General features: G+C 40.9%; 1 protein-coding gene across 1 annotated transcript in view; it reads left to right on the plus strand.

The window, feature by feature from the left end:
* LOC149254117 (uncharacterized) overlaps positions 1 to 17,192 on the plus strand; it is a 342,370-nt gene that overhangs the window by 157,418 nt on the left and 167,760 nt on the right. Inside the window, 2 exon segments of the mRNA XM_089460071.1 lie at positions 13,739 to 13,813; positions 13,911 to 13,958. Coding sequence (XP_089316197.1) covers positions 13,739 to 13,813; positions 13,911 to 13,958 — 123 coding nt within the window.

The following is a 17,192-nucleotide window of genomic DNA, read 5'->3' on the forward strand; positions in this document are numbered from 1 at the left end:
GCTTGCCTTTTACATTTGTCCATCCATCAGATACAATGGACACCCCATGGTCAGTCCAAGAACTTGTCATTCTATTCAAAGAATGTGATATTTTTGCTTTTTCATGATTAAGACCAACGGTTCTTGCCTTGTCATACCTAGGGCTCTTGTATCCTTTAGGGGCATCATTTATGGCAGAAACCATTTCGTGCCAATAAGGTGAGCGAAGAACATTGAATGGTATCCCAGATGCATAGAGAAACCTGTAAACCTTTGAATCCACATCATTCCTACACCCCTCATCAAGGAAATCTGATATGGTTCTACGCCTTAAAGCTGATGACCCTGTGCCTCCATATCCACTGCCTTGTGAGGATGCTGAAGGAGTTCTTTGTGCTTGTGATTGTGAGCTTGGTTCAAAGAAACCCCTTGATTTTTTAGATTTGTATTGGGCTTCCTCCTTTTCCCTTATGTATTTGGCTCTATCTGCTGCTGACACAGCTGCACAGGTTTTGATTCCTATTTGTTTATCTCCATCCCATGGCCTTTTCCCGCAGAGGTGTTTTCTGGCACGGGTGTATGAACCCGTGTAATTATTGTTGCAATGGGGGCAATGAAATTTAGTGGTTCCACCCCCTTTCCCTGCTTCAGGCCTGTTAACATATTTCCACAATGGGGTTTGGTCTTGTTTAGATTTTTGAGAGTCATGTTCACCCTCTTCCAGCTCCTCCTCACCGGGGTTTTCATCAAATCCACTTTCTCCAGCTTCTTCATCCCCCTCTTCATTTTGGCCCCTTCGTTTCCTACTTTCCAGCACCACAATAACCATAAAAGGGACCAAGAAGAGGAAAATGCCAAGAAATATAGCCAGGTCCATGATGTTTGATATTTGTAGGCTTTTGAATCTGCAAAATTTAATGGGAATGGGAATGGGAATATGAATGAGAAAATTAATTTAATTTATTTAGATTAATTAATTTAATTTATTAATTTTATTTAGATTCATGATTTTTTTACTAAATAAATTAAACTAAACTAACTAAACTATACTAAATTACTACCTAACTAAGGTTTAAAATACTAAATTACTAAGTTACTAACGTAACTAACCTCTTTGCAGGCTTGCTCTTCGGCGCTTGCTCCTCGCTTCTCCTCGCTCCTTTGCTCAATCTCCTTCGCTCTCCAGCTTCTCCTCAACTCATTCAATTGACAATGAATTTGTTTTTTGCCCCTAAGTCGTTTTAAAACTAATTTTTTTTAAATGATTTTTTTTTTGTTTGCGTACGCGGAATTTTTTTTGCCCGAATCGCTCCCGGCATCGTGCGTGTCACTCCCTGAGCGAAAATTAAACGGTTAGGAGCGATCGGGAGCGATCGCTCCCGAGCTGTAATTTTTGCTCTGGGAGTGACGGGAGCGGCGCTCCCGAACTCGCTGCCGATTTTGGCAGGGAGCATAATTTTTTTTATTGGGAGCGCGCTCCCGAGCCGCTCTCGCCAGGAGCGCGGATTGGGAGCGGGTTCGGGGGGGGGGAGCGCCCCGCTGCAACTCTGGTATCAGAGCTAAGGTGAAGACAAAGCCCACGCAAGAGTGAAAGAGCAATCACCGAAGACAGTTGGAGAGGACAAAAGACTCAGTGGTTCCTCATCCCACTTCTCGGCAGAAGACAAGCTCCGTGAAAATTTTGACTATCACGGATGGCAGATGTCTCTTGATCTGACATTGGAAGAACAAGAAGTGTTGGATTATGTGAAGGGAAAAATCCCTAAGCCTCCTTCAAGTGCTCCGGCTGCTACGATGAACAAGTACAACAAGGCTGAAGTCAAAGCAAAGAAGATTATCAGAGATTCCATTGACAAGCGTTTGGTGGCCTACATCTTCGATTTGAACACCTCCAAGGAGATCTATGACAGATTGGTAAGCATGTTCAAGGTTGGTGATGCAAATCAAATTATATTTCTAAAAATTAAGCTGAAGGGCAAAGATGAGGATATTCAATCCTACTTAAGAATCATTGAGATCAAGAATGATCTTCTTGCAATTGGAGAAATCATATCTGACAAGGAACTTACTATCACTACCCTTGGAGTGCTCCCACCCGAATGGTATGTTGGAAATACTGAGAGGGGGGTGAATCAATATTTCTTTTCAATTGTTATTATTACCAGTTTAGATTCTTTACAATTTTAATCAAAGAAATGATTTTATTAAAATATAGAAAAAGATTGAATACAATATCTGATGAATTTTGCCAAGCACCAACTTGGACTTTGATGAGGCTCCAACCTCTAGGGCTCCGACCCTATCTAGTCAAGGCACCAACCTTGGATTTAGGAGCACCAACTCCAAGGACACCAATCCTTCCAATTCTGAGGCACCAACCCCAAGGGCTCCGACCCTATAGTTTTGCTTTGTCAAGAAATGTTTTGATTGTATTACACTGCTCCTTGTCCTTGTGACCTTTGTAACAGATCACTGTCTGCACTACATAACTGCTTCAGGAGTGACTGCTTCTCACGAGCCCTTTTAGAGATTAACCCAACCAACAGACTTGCTCGACCTTCGGCTTCCTTCCTTTTGCTGGACCTTCGGCTTTCTTCTTCAACGTTGGACCTTCGGCTTCCGTCTTCGACCTTCGGCTCTCTCTGTTTCTTTGAGTTCACGAGTTGTGAACTGTCAATTCTACTTTGTGCCTGATGCCAAGATCGATGCTTGAGGTGAGGCGTTTTAACCCGTATTTATACGAGTCTCACCAATAACCAAGAGACACGTTCATTGGAGGGAGAGGCCGATTTATGAATATTTATCCAATTATTCACAGACTTGCTTATTTACAGAAAATTTCATTGGAGAGGCCGTACCCACATGAGGTCCCACATCCACGTCATTACCTCAATCGCAATTGTAACTTTTGGAGGTCTTTTACAAGTCGTGCTCATAACATAGCCGGTTGCTGATTTCCCTTACTGGATCGTATTATATTAAACTGTTTTGATAACTCCATTGGGTCCACCACACTATCGCAATCGGTGGTTCGGGGTCCACCACTCTATCGCAATTGCAACTTTATAAGACTCCCACAATCACAACTTTGTGAAAATATCACAATCGCAACCCTTTGGCTTTACGATGTAACATTTTCGATACCCCTACTGCCGATGGAGCAGATGCAATATTCAATAAGCTGTTTTTAATAAATCTTCAGGTCCACACCTTTATCGCAATCAGTGGTCTGTCGGGTCCACAAGCCTTATCGCAATTGGCGGTTTCAATTGTGACAAGGCTTTAAAAACTTGCGATATGGCAAATGCGATATTGTATTAAGGCGGATGTAACAGAACCATTGGGTCCACAATGCTCATATCGCAATCGGGGATTTCGAGCGGTGACACATAATAAAACCTGTCGATATTATATATGCCAATATGTTAACTCCTCTGGTTTGTTTTATTCCATGTGCTGTGAACTTTTAAAGGGTTTCCACGGTTTATTCCTTCCTTCGATATTTCTCCTTAGTTCCTCCGATATGGCTCTTATTCTTGGGCATATGCTTTTTCTTAGCTTGTCGCTCCTATGACTTCCGATAGCTACTCTTTGATTTTCGATATGTTTCTCTTGCTTCGATATGACTTCCAATGGCTTCCTTGATGGCTTTCCTCCTTGCCTTCTTGCTCTTTTTACTTCATGGATATGCTCTGCTTCTCGTTGGCTTCATATCATCATTTAGTATCCCAGAATATTGCCATATTGACATCAATGACAATCTAGATCAACATGGTATATATTTAGAACCACTATTCTCAATAATGATCGAATTCCAGGGTTTGAAGAAGTGATGTCGAGATGCATTCAAGAAGAAACAAGAATGGTGGAGTAAGAAATGCCTTTTAATAAAGGCAATCCTACTGCATTCTCCGCTCATGCCAAAAGGAGAAACAATGCAAGGACTAAAGGTCATTTCCATGGAAAGCCTGGATCTAAGGGAGGAAGAAAAGGCAGGTGCTTTGTTTCCAATAATTTTGGCCACTATGCAAGGGAGTGTCCAAATAGAAGGGACACATCACATGATGATGATGATCACAATCATTCCAGGGGCAACTTCAATGACAACGATCGAAGGAATGAAAGGTACAATGGCAAAGGGAAAAGGAATATGGGACATCAAGGAAATGGTCGACCCTCCAAGAAAGCAAGGAACTCCATATATGAAGATTCAAATGTTGTTAACAATAAGCAAAAGGAATACTATCTTATATCGACCCTCTCCACTACCTCTCCTCCGAGCTCTTTGGGGAATTTTCTTATTGATAGTGGTGCCTCTAGGCACTTCACCGGATACAAGCAAGCTCTCTCTAATTTGATAGAGAAGGCGATAAACTTGGAGATTATTCTTGGAGACAATGCCACCTATCGCGTAAAGGGTGTAGGAAATGTTACCCTTCAATTGGATCAGGGTAACACAATTCATTTACAAGAAGTTCTATATGTACCTGATCTCAAGAAGAACCTGGTGTCCATTTCGACAATGGAAGACAAAGGTTACAAGGTGGCATTCATCGATGGAAAGGTACATATTTGGAAAAGGAATTTTAAAGATGCTTTTACTCTTGGGTTTAGGGTTGGCACTTTGTATCAAGTTGGAGGAAGTCCATTGGGGGCCATGTCTTGTGACACATCTCTACAATCTAAACTATGGCACCGAAGGTTTGCCCACCTTCATTATAAGGCCCTATCCGAGGTGAGACAGATGGTGACAGGGATGCCCGAATTCAAAGTAGAACATGAAGGTGTATGTTCGGGATGTGCCGGAGGAAAACTTACAAGGGGACCGTTCCCCTCAAGTAATAGCAAGACCACAAATATATTGCAGTTGGTCCACTTTGACATATCTGTTATGATGCCGTAAGCTCTTGGAAGGATGAAGTAAACACCTGGTTCCGTCACTTCAAAGACTATGTGGAACAACCCAAGGGATTTGAGGTTCATAATCGGGAATCTCATGTATGCAGGTTGAAGAAAGCTCTCTATGGATTGAACCAAGCACCTCGAGCTTGGTATGAGAGGATCAATAGCTATTTGATGAAGCTGGGATTCACTAGAAATGAAGTCGATCCAAACCTTTACTTTAAAGTTGAAGATGATAAACCTCTCATACTGGTGCTTTATGTGGATGACCTCTTTTTGATAGGTGCAGACCCTCTCATTCACAAACGTAAGAGGGAGTTGTTTTCCGAATTTGAGATGAAGGACCTAGGACTAATGCACTACTTCCTAGGGTTGGAGGTTTGGCAAAAAGCTAGGGGAAATTTTCCTATCTCAGGGAAAATATATTGTGAAGATATTGGAAAGATTTGGGATGGTGGACTGCAAGCCTGTGACTACCTTGATGGAGCTTAACTTTAAGAAGTTATGCAGTAGTGCTTCCGGACTTGAATTGGGAAATGCTTCTGAATATCATCAACTCATAGGAACACTGATGTTCTTTGTGAACTCCCGTTCAGATATCTGTTTTGCATTTAACACATTGAGCCAATATATGGTTGAGCCTCATCACTCACATTGGCTTGGTGCCAAGAATCTTCTGAGATATCTTCGGGGCACAATCTCTCATAGACTAAGATACACTGTCGTAAATGTGAGGCTGCATGGTTATTTTGACGCTGATTGGGCACGTAGTGTAGTGGATCACAAGAGCACTTCTGGGTGCTGTTTCTCTTTGGTTTTTGCTTCGATATCCTGCGTGAGCAGGACACAGAAGTCGGTTGCTTTGAGCACCACTGAGACCGAATACATAGCTGCGAGTATGGCCTCCTGTGAAGCTGTCTGGTTGAGGAAGCTCTTTAGTGAGCTGTTTGGACACGTGCTGGATACCACCGTGATCCTCTGCGACAACCAAAGTGGGATCCGATTATCAGAGAATCCTGTGTTTCATGATCGCTCCAAGCATAGACATTAGATACCACTTTATCTGGGATATGGTACAATGAGGAGCAATATGGCTCCAACACATTGGGACTGATGAGCAGGCTTTTGATATTCTGATGAAGCCCCTGGGAAAGGTCAAATTCTTGACTTTCAGAGAACGACTAGGAGTCATGGAGAGACCCTCTCCAGAGGGTCTTGTATGATATGGATATTGAGATCTGGGAGCTCTCGGGGGGGTTTGGGGTACTTCTTGGAGCGATAGGCAAGCATAGGGTGAGTGGTTCAACCTTCCTCTAGTGGTTTGCTATGTAGGCAGGATGAGTGGTTCATCTTTCTCCTGCTGAGACACAATCATAGTGTGAGTGGTCCAGCCTTCCCCTAGTGGTTTGTTGTGTAAAGGATGAGTGGTTCAACCTTCCCCTAGGATACCCCATGGCGACATGTAGGCAGGATGAGTGGTTCATCCTTCTCCTGCTGAGACATCCTACCCATGCAGTCTGGAACTCATGGGAAGTACCTCTCATCTGGCTAATGAGTAGGAAAATGAGGATAGGGACCATAACATTACCAATGGACACATCATGTACTACCGTACTCCCTATGTTAGGATGACCTATATTGATCTAGGATCATTTGGAATTGACTTCAGGTCAGTTAGAGTGGTATGAGACACTCTCTTTTATTTGGAATTGACTTCGGGTTAGTAAGAGTGGTATGAGACACTATCTTTTATTTGGAACTGACATCGGGTCAGTAAGAGTGGTATGAGACACTCTCTTTTGTTTGGAATTGACTTCGGGTCAGTGAGAGTGGTATGAGACACTCTCTTTCATCTGGGACTGACTTCGGGTCAGTAGAGAAAGGTATGATACATTCTCAATCACTTCTTCTTCATAGTTCAGCAGAGCAGAGCAGAGCAGTGCATTGATGGCAGAGATAGTACCGACTAACAGATGGATTAGCAGATGGAGTTCTCCCTAGTTGAGAGGGAGTGTTAAAATTGGCAACTAGGGCCAAACTCCAGGTGGGTCACCTTATTTATGGTAGCTGATATTTTTCTTGGATTCTTCTCTCCGAGAGGTGTAGGATTGATCTAAAGATCATCCGATTCCTACATGTATTTATGGAGATATGAATTTATTCGTATTATTAACAATTTGTCAAGGTCGGCCAGCAAACAAATCATGCACTTTTACCCCCAGCTCAACCTCAGCGTTGCATTTAAATAGAGGGGACCTCAAGTCATTTGTAGAGCACATCATTTGATGATCTCTCTCCCCACCTGTTTGGGTATGTCTTCTCAGAACGAGGACGTGGTGGTAAGAGAGATCTAGAGGAGCCCCAGCCGAGATCTAGAGGAGCCTTAGCCGCATCTAAAGGAGGGACCCTAATCCGTAGCGGAAGGAAGTTCTAATCCTTAGCCAAAGGAAGCCCTAGCCTCAGCAAGGAGAGGACTGGACAACGAGGGCATTTAGGGGCTGTTTCAGGGGTTCGTTTAGAGGACATAACTGCTGGTTGGAGGGCCGAGGCAAGGAGATATGTTTGAGGGCTTGCTGGAGGGTGGACAATCCTCCTAAGAGGTTGCCGCAGGCCTAGTTAAGGTCCTGTAGGGTGCTGCAACTGTTTTAGGGAGACAAGTCTATGCATTGGGATTGAAACTGCCCTAAAGGAGCATCGTGGAGGGCAACATCCCATTGGAGGACAGCTGCAGCCAATAGGAGCAATTCTGGGCCAGTTTGATGGGCTGTTAGGGACTGTGATTAATGCCCTAACCAGTCCTAGAATTGTAGCATTGCAGCAAGTTTAAAACAATAGTGTTGGCGTTCTTATAGGCTAAAATGCTGTTGCGTTAATGGTGGTTAGACACTATTTTGGAGACATTTGCTACAGGGGTTGCTATGTGCTAGGTCGCAGGCCATAGCACCATAGCAAGGATTGCAAAGGGCAGTCAAGGATGTGCCACAGTTTCATAGGGAGGACTTATTCAAATGCCCTAACCAGATCAGCAAATCAACACAATCAAGGGAGTTTAGGGCTGCTGCAAGTTCCCTAATCAGAACAACAATCTATTGCAGAATGAAATCAGAATTATGAGTAGTGTTTGGGCTGATTGTATTTACAGTTGAAAGCCAAAGTTGCCTAGGTTTGATCAAGCAACCTAGAGGTAGAATTCTGCCCTGTTTGACCAACATTGACTTCTCTGGTCAAGGTTTTACTGGTGCCATCATAAAATATCAGATTTGTATATTTGTACTATCTCTCTCTGCTGAAGTATTGAAGAATATAAGAGGAATTGATCAAGGGTTTCCCCACATTGGGGTTTGTACTTGGCTGGTGCCACATCTTGTGTCCTCTTGTCTTGGCTTGTCTTCTACTGTTTATGTTTATGTTCTATCTACATTTTACTATCATGCTGATGTGATTGCTAAATTGGATATTGATATTGGACTAACAAGAAAATTGAAGTAAATTGCTTTGAAGCATAGAACATACCAAAAATTAGCACAATGAGAGAGCACTTCACTTGGAAGGGCCTCAAAGGGGACGTATTGAGATATGTGCAGGAGTGTGAGCCTTGTCAGAGGAACAAGGGGAAGTTGACCCATCCAACAAGATTGTTGTAGCCTCTCCCCTTTCTTGAGGAGAATTGGGAGACTATCTCTATGGACTTCATCACTGGGCTTCCTTGGGTTGACCGGTTGACCAAGTTTTCACATTTCTTTGCCATTCCGACATGGTATTCAACTTCATAGGTGGCAGAGTTGTTCTTTAGGGAGGTCTTCTGCCTGCACGGACTCCCTAAGACTATAGTCAGTGAACGAGACAACCGATTTATGGGGGGATTCTGGCAGGAGCTTTTCAAGCTAGTAGGCACCGAGCTCACCCCGAGCACCAGTTACCATCCACAGACTGACGACCAGACATAGAGGGTGAACAAATGGCTAGAGGGTTATCTCAGGAACTATGTGACAGGGCAACAAAGGGCATGGATTCGATGGTTGCACTTGGGAGAGTACTGCTACAACACTACACATCATATGTCCATTGGTATGACTCCTTTCCATGCTCTATATGGTTATGATGCTTTATCTTTTGTTGACATTGTTTTTGGAGACAGTCGAACCCCAAAGGCCAAAGATTGGATCCTAGAGAGCCAAGACATCCTCAAGGCTCTTAAGGATAATTTGCAGATAGCTCAAAATCAGTAGAAGATATATGCTGACAGGCATCGAGTTGAGAGGCATTTTGAGGAAGGGGACTTGGTGTACCTTCGATTGCAGTCGTACCGACAATACACTCTTAAACAAAAGGGGGCCAAAAAGTTGCAACCACGATTTTATGGGCCCTACAGGGTGATCAGGAGGGTTGGACAGGTAGCTTATGAGTTGAAGCTACCGTCAGGGAGCAAGATCCACAATATATTCCATGTTTCATGCCTCAAGAGGGTGTTGGGCAACAAGTTACAACAGCTATGGAGCTGCCTCCACTTGATGATGAGGGGCATCTGGTTTTGGAACCGAAAGCCATCTTGGAGACTAGGGAAAGGAAGCTCAAAAGTAGGATAATTAGAGAATACTTGGTGTGTTGGAAGAGCTTGCCGGATGAGGATGCTACTTGGGAGGGTGAGCATATACTTGAGCATCCAACATTGAAGTTGCTTGGGGACAAACAACATTGACTGTAATGTCCCTTCCTAAATTATTTTGGAACAAGATTAATTTCTACATTTTGGGGCCAATTTTGGAGGAGATGGGGCCCATTTGATTTTATTAGGAGACTTAGGAGTTAGAAGTAAGTTATTTTGGTTTTGTTAGTAGCATGTGGGGGCCACCCACACAAGGAAAATATGCACTCCCTAAGCCAATTGTTTGAATTGCATGAGAGGGAAAGTCGATGGCTTAGTGAGGGACCCACGAAGGAGGGAAAATAGAAGGAGAAAGGCTCCATGAAATCTATAAAAGGAAGGCAACACTCCTCATTTCATCATCTTTGGCATATCAAATTTCTTCTTAGTTGCTCGAGCTACTTAGCTAGGTCACTTGCTGTTTAGCAAGAGTTTTCCAAGTGGAGAACTCACCCTTTCTTCAGGGGACTTCGAGTGCCACCCTAGAGAGGTTCATCCATAATCTTCCGGAGGTGATTTTCAGTGTGGTTTTCAGCATTTGTATTCAGTCTCTCCAGGTGGTGCGTATTTCTGGAGGACGCAGTGGAGAAACTGAGTTGAGATCTTTTGCATTCTTCAGGGGAGCTTTTGTCGGTAGAAATTCCAAAAGAGAAGCTCTGGTGATTTGCTGCCATTTTGGGTGAGTTTTGGGCTAGAGGAGAGAGCTATCATTCAGTGGGGATTTCGTACTTCCTGGGCCAACGTAGAGGGAGGATATTGAGCACACGTGGGAGGTGGAGACTCAGCTATCGAGGCTGATCCTTGTCAGGAGAAATAAGGGAAGCATTAGTGGAGGGGATTGCTACTTTTCCGGAGTATTTGTGGAGGATTTTGCTGGTGTATTGACAGGCAATGTGCTTCAGCGGTTTTGGAGGGCGTAGGGCTTTTTGGGGGTCAATTTTGGAAGGTCAAAACCAGACCAAACCATTTCTGGGTTTTTGTGGGTTTTGTCTGAGGAGCCCAAAAATAATTTTGCAGAACTTTCTGAGCACCGGAGGTGGGGTTTTCAGCCATATCTTGGCAGAAGACAGTGCATAATTGCTGGGGATTGCGCAGTGTAGCAGTTGGTCAGTTGATTGTAGCTCCGGGTTGTCACTGCTTCACCTGAGCTTTGCTCCGCTTGCCTTTGAGGCAAGCCCAGGTGCATTCCTTCCATATTTTGTACTCTTGCACCTGTTTATAATAAAATGGTTCAACTGCTTCCATATTTCTGATTGTTATGGGTGTGTTCTAATTGCTTTAAAATTTGTGTGGTAAAAAATATTATTTGCTTGCATATCACTGTTTCCTATTTTGGAACATTACAGATTTGTACGCACCCATACACAGCTGACTACACTACAGGGGTATGCATAAACACACAACTTACTCGGACCATACTCTGCACACACCTTCTAAACTATGAAGACTGTATTTGGCTTTAAATGCACATGTATATATGTGCATTTACTCCTCTCCATATGCTGATAAATTCCTCACCTATTGTTTCACTCAGCCACACTACTACATGATTGCATTCCTTCTTTACATAGTGCACATCTTTACACAGGTTTTCTTTATCATACTATGTCACTTTTGACTTTTGCATTCCTTGCGGGCTTGCTTTTGCTCACACATCAAAATTACACTTCAGCCTCTAATCACAGCCTCTAATCACAGCGTGCACAAACAACAATCAATCCATGCCACCACAATTTAATTACATGGCTACATATGATACAGAGCTGCAAATCACACTGACTGTAATCTAAATTCGATCCATCGTATGATTCCACTATACATTATGCTCAGATCACACTAACTATGCACACATATAATTCACCGGTTAAACACACAGCCATACCATTACACCTGTTCCAGAACAAAAGAACACATGAACAAAAATGCCATCAATCACACCAGATTGCTTCACATATGGACTCAGATCAGGGCCTTATTGGACTTAGAAACTTGGCCTTGGCCTTTGCTTCAGATTTCCATGATAGTGCATGGCGTCAGAAAAATTCAGAGCTAAGTGCGTGGTAGATTGATGCCTGAATGCTTGGACGGGGCCTCTTTTTATAGTTAACAAGAGGGACTAAAGGGGGAGCTGACCTGTCCCCAAAAATAATTTTAAAATCCCTTTTTTTATGGACCTGACCTGATAAAAAATAATTTAAATAATTTATGAAGCCGACCTGGACAATGATTTGTAACAGCCAGGACCTATAATATTTTCATTAAATTTCAAGACAAAATTTGGACCAAAACATCATTCATTTTGGGGCACCATGACCATGACTTCGGGGCTTCATCAACTGTGAGGAGTTACATGGCGTACCACATATGGATGGAAAGGGCTCGACAAGAGCTATCCATCCATTATACCATTATGCACCATAACCTGATCCACTGCATCCATAAGCCTCATTCATGTCGGATACTGATGACAATCCTCACATTCTTGACATCGATGACAACTTTCCTTTGACATCAATGACAACCTATCCAACATCTGCAACTTTGGGGAGAGCTCTGTGATTGCTGGAGCCTGGTATTGTATCATCATCCCCATTGTTTGCTTAATTATGTGCTGGTGAGGTAAGATTATCTACTTGGAAAAAGTAAAGTTAATGTCAATCTGACTTGTTTCTCCATTTGGGTCCTTTGTTGTTTCACTGGAAGAAGTTTAGTCAAATGTGGTGTAAAGATATCGAGATACACTAAAAGAGTAGGTCCAATGTAAGTACAAACTGGGAGTGTGAAACCAACTCCTATACAAACACTATCAAAAGCCGATAAAGATGGGGATCTAAGTATCTGCTAAAAGAGACTATAAGAGAACATACAAGTACAAGGTAAATGCTAAAAACTGAACTAGGTAGAGTTAAAGTTATTTGGTGACCCCCAGCATTTTCTCACTCAATTCTACACTTTAAAACCATTATCATGTCAAGGTGGCTTATAGTGTATACTTTTTATGTACATCAAACTCCTTTAAAATTCATGGGAACAGTTGAATATATGTATAAACTTCAAATGTGTTAATTTTAGGTAACAATGGTATGTTCTATGCTTAAGAGCAATTTACTTCAATTTCTTTATTAGCCCAATATCAATGTTCAGTTTAGCAATCACATCAGCATGATAGTAAAATGCAGATATAACATAAACATAAATAGTAGAAGACAAGCCAAGACAAGAGGACACAAGATGTGACACTAGCCAGGGACAAACCCCAATGTGGGGAAACCCTTGATCAATTCTTCTTATATTCTTCAATAGTTCAGCAGAGAGAGAGATAGTACAAATTACAAATCTGATAATTTATGACAGCAGCAGAAAAGCCCTAACCAGAAAAGTCAACGCTGGTCAAACAGGGCAGAATCCTTCCTCTAAACAGCTTGGTCAAACCCAGTCAACTTCGGCCTCCAACAACAAGCTCAATCAGCCCAAAACAGTCTGAAAAAGTCCAGTCAAAGACTGGTCAATGAAAGTCAAACTGTGGCCAGATCTAGGGCAGTCAACGCTGGTCAAATGAGAGGTCAGATCACCTTGATTTCAGTGCCCAGATCTGCAGCCTGCCAAGGAGAAGATACCTCACCCAATTCGCAGTCAAAAGGAGGTCAATGCTGGTCAATGCAGCCCAAAATACAGCCTCTGCAATTCGGTCAACACTGGTCAACACAATCAAACAGTCAAACAGAAAACATCCTCCTTCATTCCCACGTGTGAGAGAGAGCTGCCCAGATTAGTGTACCCAATCAAGTGAGGAGGGAGAGATGTGAGAAGATGAGATGATGATAAAATGACTTGAGGTCTCTTCCTTTTAGATGCAACGTTGAGGATGAGCTGGGGGTTTGAATGCCTGTTTTGTTTGCTGGCTGACCTTGACAATTTGTCCATAATATAAATAAATTCATATCTTCATTTTTACATGTCAGAATCGGATGATCTTTAGATCAATCCTACACCTTTCGGAGAGAGGAATCCAAGAAAAATACCAGCTGTCATAAATAAGATGACCCATGTGGAGTTTGGCCCTAGTTGCCAATTTTAACAAAGTGGAATGGTTTTTCATGTAGGAGTTGTAGTACGTTGAACTTGCAGTATGCTAAATTGAATTATGAGCTGACTGAGATAAATAGTATCTACTTTTGTGGGAGTTAATCAGATTTGCATCTGCTGTAACAGGCAAAAGCAGCATGTGTCTTGATAGATCTGTGTTCTGGTCCACTTGCACCATGGATACCTATGGTGATAGCCAAGGTATGCTCAAGCGTCTGTTAATAAATTGGTTGGAGTGTTTTACAGGTTAAGATTATTTGGTCTTTAGTTGATATTTTTGATATTTTCTTTAATGCAGGTTGATCTTGCAATTGAACTACTCGAGGATCTTTTGGGTGTGATTCAGGTTAGGTTTCTTTCAAACCAGTTGTTTCCTCTGGCAATTAAAAATTCTCATTCCATTATTTTCCTTTGCAGTAAAAGTGAATGATGCTAAAGTTAACTATAGGATAGACCATCCTTTACTGGTGGGAAGATGAGATCTAATAAATGTAAATTTGATGTAGGGGTATGGCGTAAACATCATAAACCTAAACAGAAGTAGAAAGTGCACTTATCTTATATAGGGAATGTTAGAGTTTAACCAACCTAGTGTAAAGTGAATTAGATATCTAAGGTCTTAGACAGAAAATACATTAAAGTAAGAACTTGTTGCATAGTGGACAGGTCACTTTTTAAAAGTATTTATCATTTTTCTCCATTTTTTTAAACAATCTTTCTAGATTTTCTTCATAATGAAACCAACTAGTTATAATAATTGAACGCCATATTGGATTTTCAATAAATGCCCAATTATCGCGTGGAAAATAAAATAGATGTACAGACTAATAGATGGACAGCTTCTGCAAAAGAGCAACATGTGCTTAGCTTCTGTATATGCATGCGTATTTTCTTGTACGAGTATTGAGATGAATTAGCTATATTTATTGTCTGAAAAGTGGTTGATGTGTATTTTCTTGTATGAGTATTGAGATGAATTGTTGTTTAAATTATATTTAAATAAGGGGATTATTTGGGCAATATTTAATTATCAGTAATATGTAATACTACAGTATAAATGTCTCAGTATTTGTTATGATAATGATGTTGGTTTTACTCACAGAATCATGAACAGAAATACATATTGGAATGGGAAAGAATGGATTCATCCATTAATTAGATGCTGCAGTGTTTCATTACTTAGTAGGAGTAAATTACGTATCTCCCAATACTTCAATAATAACTGCCACATCAAATGGCTCATTATTACATCATTTTATTAATGAGACTTTACTATATATCTACATCCTGATTTGTCTAATTTTTAAATAGGACCATTATCTCTAACACCCTGCCATAAATACAACTTTACATGCTCGTTCAAAATACAAAATTCTAAAATTTTTGGACAAGCAATATGTTTACAGTCCACAAGATAAAATCTTCAAAAGAGCAATTGGAAGTGAACAGTGTTACAGCAAAATCTAGTGTTTCCTAAATGTGAAGTCCCAAGCACAAGGTGTCAGTTTGTGTAACTCAGGAATGTTACCGTCACTTTTGTAGCTCTTGCTCTTGCTCTTGCTTTAGGTTGGCTATTCTCTAACCATAAGGCAAGTCTAAGTTCAATGGTTTAGATGTGTCAATGAAATCTTTAAAGACCAATGTGATTTTGTTTAGAATCTGGTTTTAAGTGTATCCAATGAAGGTATGTGTGTACAAATTTCTAACCAAGTTTCAAATCTAGTATTTGTTAATCAGTGTTAGATTCTTAGACTCGTCAAAATTGAAATTTAATGATCTTATGTGAGAGTTAATTTTCAGATTTTCATACAAATGCAAAACGGAGCAAGTAAGAGATGAAGATGTATATGCTCAGTAATGCAATGTGGAAATTAATTTTGTGTGTTTAATATGAATGCAAAATGCATAAATTTTAAAGTGAAATTCTAAAGAGAAAATTCTGAAATGCTAAACATACAACATGAACCTAATGTGTGACCTAAGAAGTGAAATCTAAGGCTCTAATGCAATATGAAAAGATGGATTTCTGACCTATATCAAGTGCTGGAAATGTACCTCATGTAAAAAAAATTAAATTAAATTTTAAAACAATTTTCAGAATGTATAAAATTAAATCTAACTTGGTTGATGATGAAACCTTGAGATCCTATGTTACTATGCAACACTGGAACTGTTGGAGAGATTTGGAATGACAAAATGCAAGTCCCTAGCCACACCGATGGAAATTAATTTCAAAATGGTATGTGGAGAAGCTGTAGGACCTGATTTGGCGAATCCCTCTGAGTATAGACAATTGATTGGGGCTTTGATGTTCTTGGAGGACACTTGTCCGAACCTAGATAACCGGATTCGTCCTATAGGCCCCACGAATCCCGAATCCATTGTGTCCGACACGATTCTCTCGAGATTCGTGTCCAAAAACCATGACACGTCGTGTCCTATTTTGACACGTCGAATCCGGCTGCGTGTCACGATTTTGGCAGCGTGTCCTGTTTTCCAGGACTTGTTAGGTGGCAAAAGTGACTTGCACGGGTATGAAAAGGCCGCATTTGGTCATTACAGCCATGCATATTTTCATTTGGCAAGCGTTTTGGGTGCTTAATGATCAAGTCTAGGCCCTAGTATTGATATGCTATTCATGGTAATGTTAAATTCTTAAAGTAAAAGGATGAAAATGAAGATGTCACTTTTACTTAAATTTTTAACATTACCATGAAATGACTCAGGATGTTTGAGAGTGGTTCCGGCCTCATTGGATTTCATATGGAGAAAGTAGAATTTTAGATTTCATTCAAAATCCAGCAGACTTATCAGTGTTTCAGGATTTTAGGATTGGGGGATTGCAATGTTTCCATTGAATTTTGTCATGTATTAGGGTATGGAACTCGTATTTAATCAAGAGCACCAATCCCTCTATGTACCTTGATGTTAGTGACATTGGTTGTCGAACTCCTGTATCATGACCCTCCTAAAAATGTACGCATCACTCAAACAAAATCTTGACTTGACATGTTATGCTTGTTCTATCTTATGTTAATGCTTAAAGGGTGATATTAATGAAAAAGATCCCTATACAGATACAGAGGTAATGACAAAGATACCTCTGGATATTAATGCTTAGAGGGTGATATTAATGACAAAGATCCTAATTTTCCAACAAGACCAAAAAATTAGACATTTCTCGTGGTGGCAAGAGGGCCAAGCATAAGAAATAGATAATAGATTGACATGTATTTGAATTTTGTATGTACTATGCATGCTAATAGATATAGATGAAGATCCATATTTGAAATCAATAAATTTGTATCATTAATTAAAATTTGTGTAAGAAATATCTAATTTTTAATATATATATATATATATATATATTTTAATAAAATAATATATAACGAATCCTACATGTCCTGTTCCGGGTGGTCAACGTGTCCGAATCCGACACCACGAATCCCGAATCCTACGAATCCCGAATCCCCATGTTAGGTGACTTAGGTCCGAACATATGCTTTGCAATGAACACTTTGAGTCAATTCATGACTAAGCCCCTCCATGCACATTGGAGTGCTACCAAACATATTTTGAG

Source organism: Pinus tabuliformis, chromosome 7 (genome assembly GCF_031772625.1).
Source record: "Pinus tabuliformis cultivar Carrire ecotype Pingquan chromosome 7, CPIR1, whole genome shotgun sequence".
In the NCBI taxonomy this organism is placed as follows: domain Eukaryota; kingdom Viridiplantae; phylum Streptophyta; class Pinopsida; order Pinales; family Pinaceae; genus Pinus; species Pinus tabuliformis.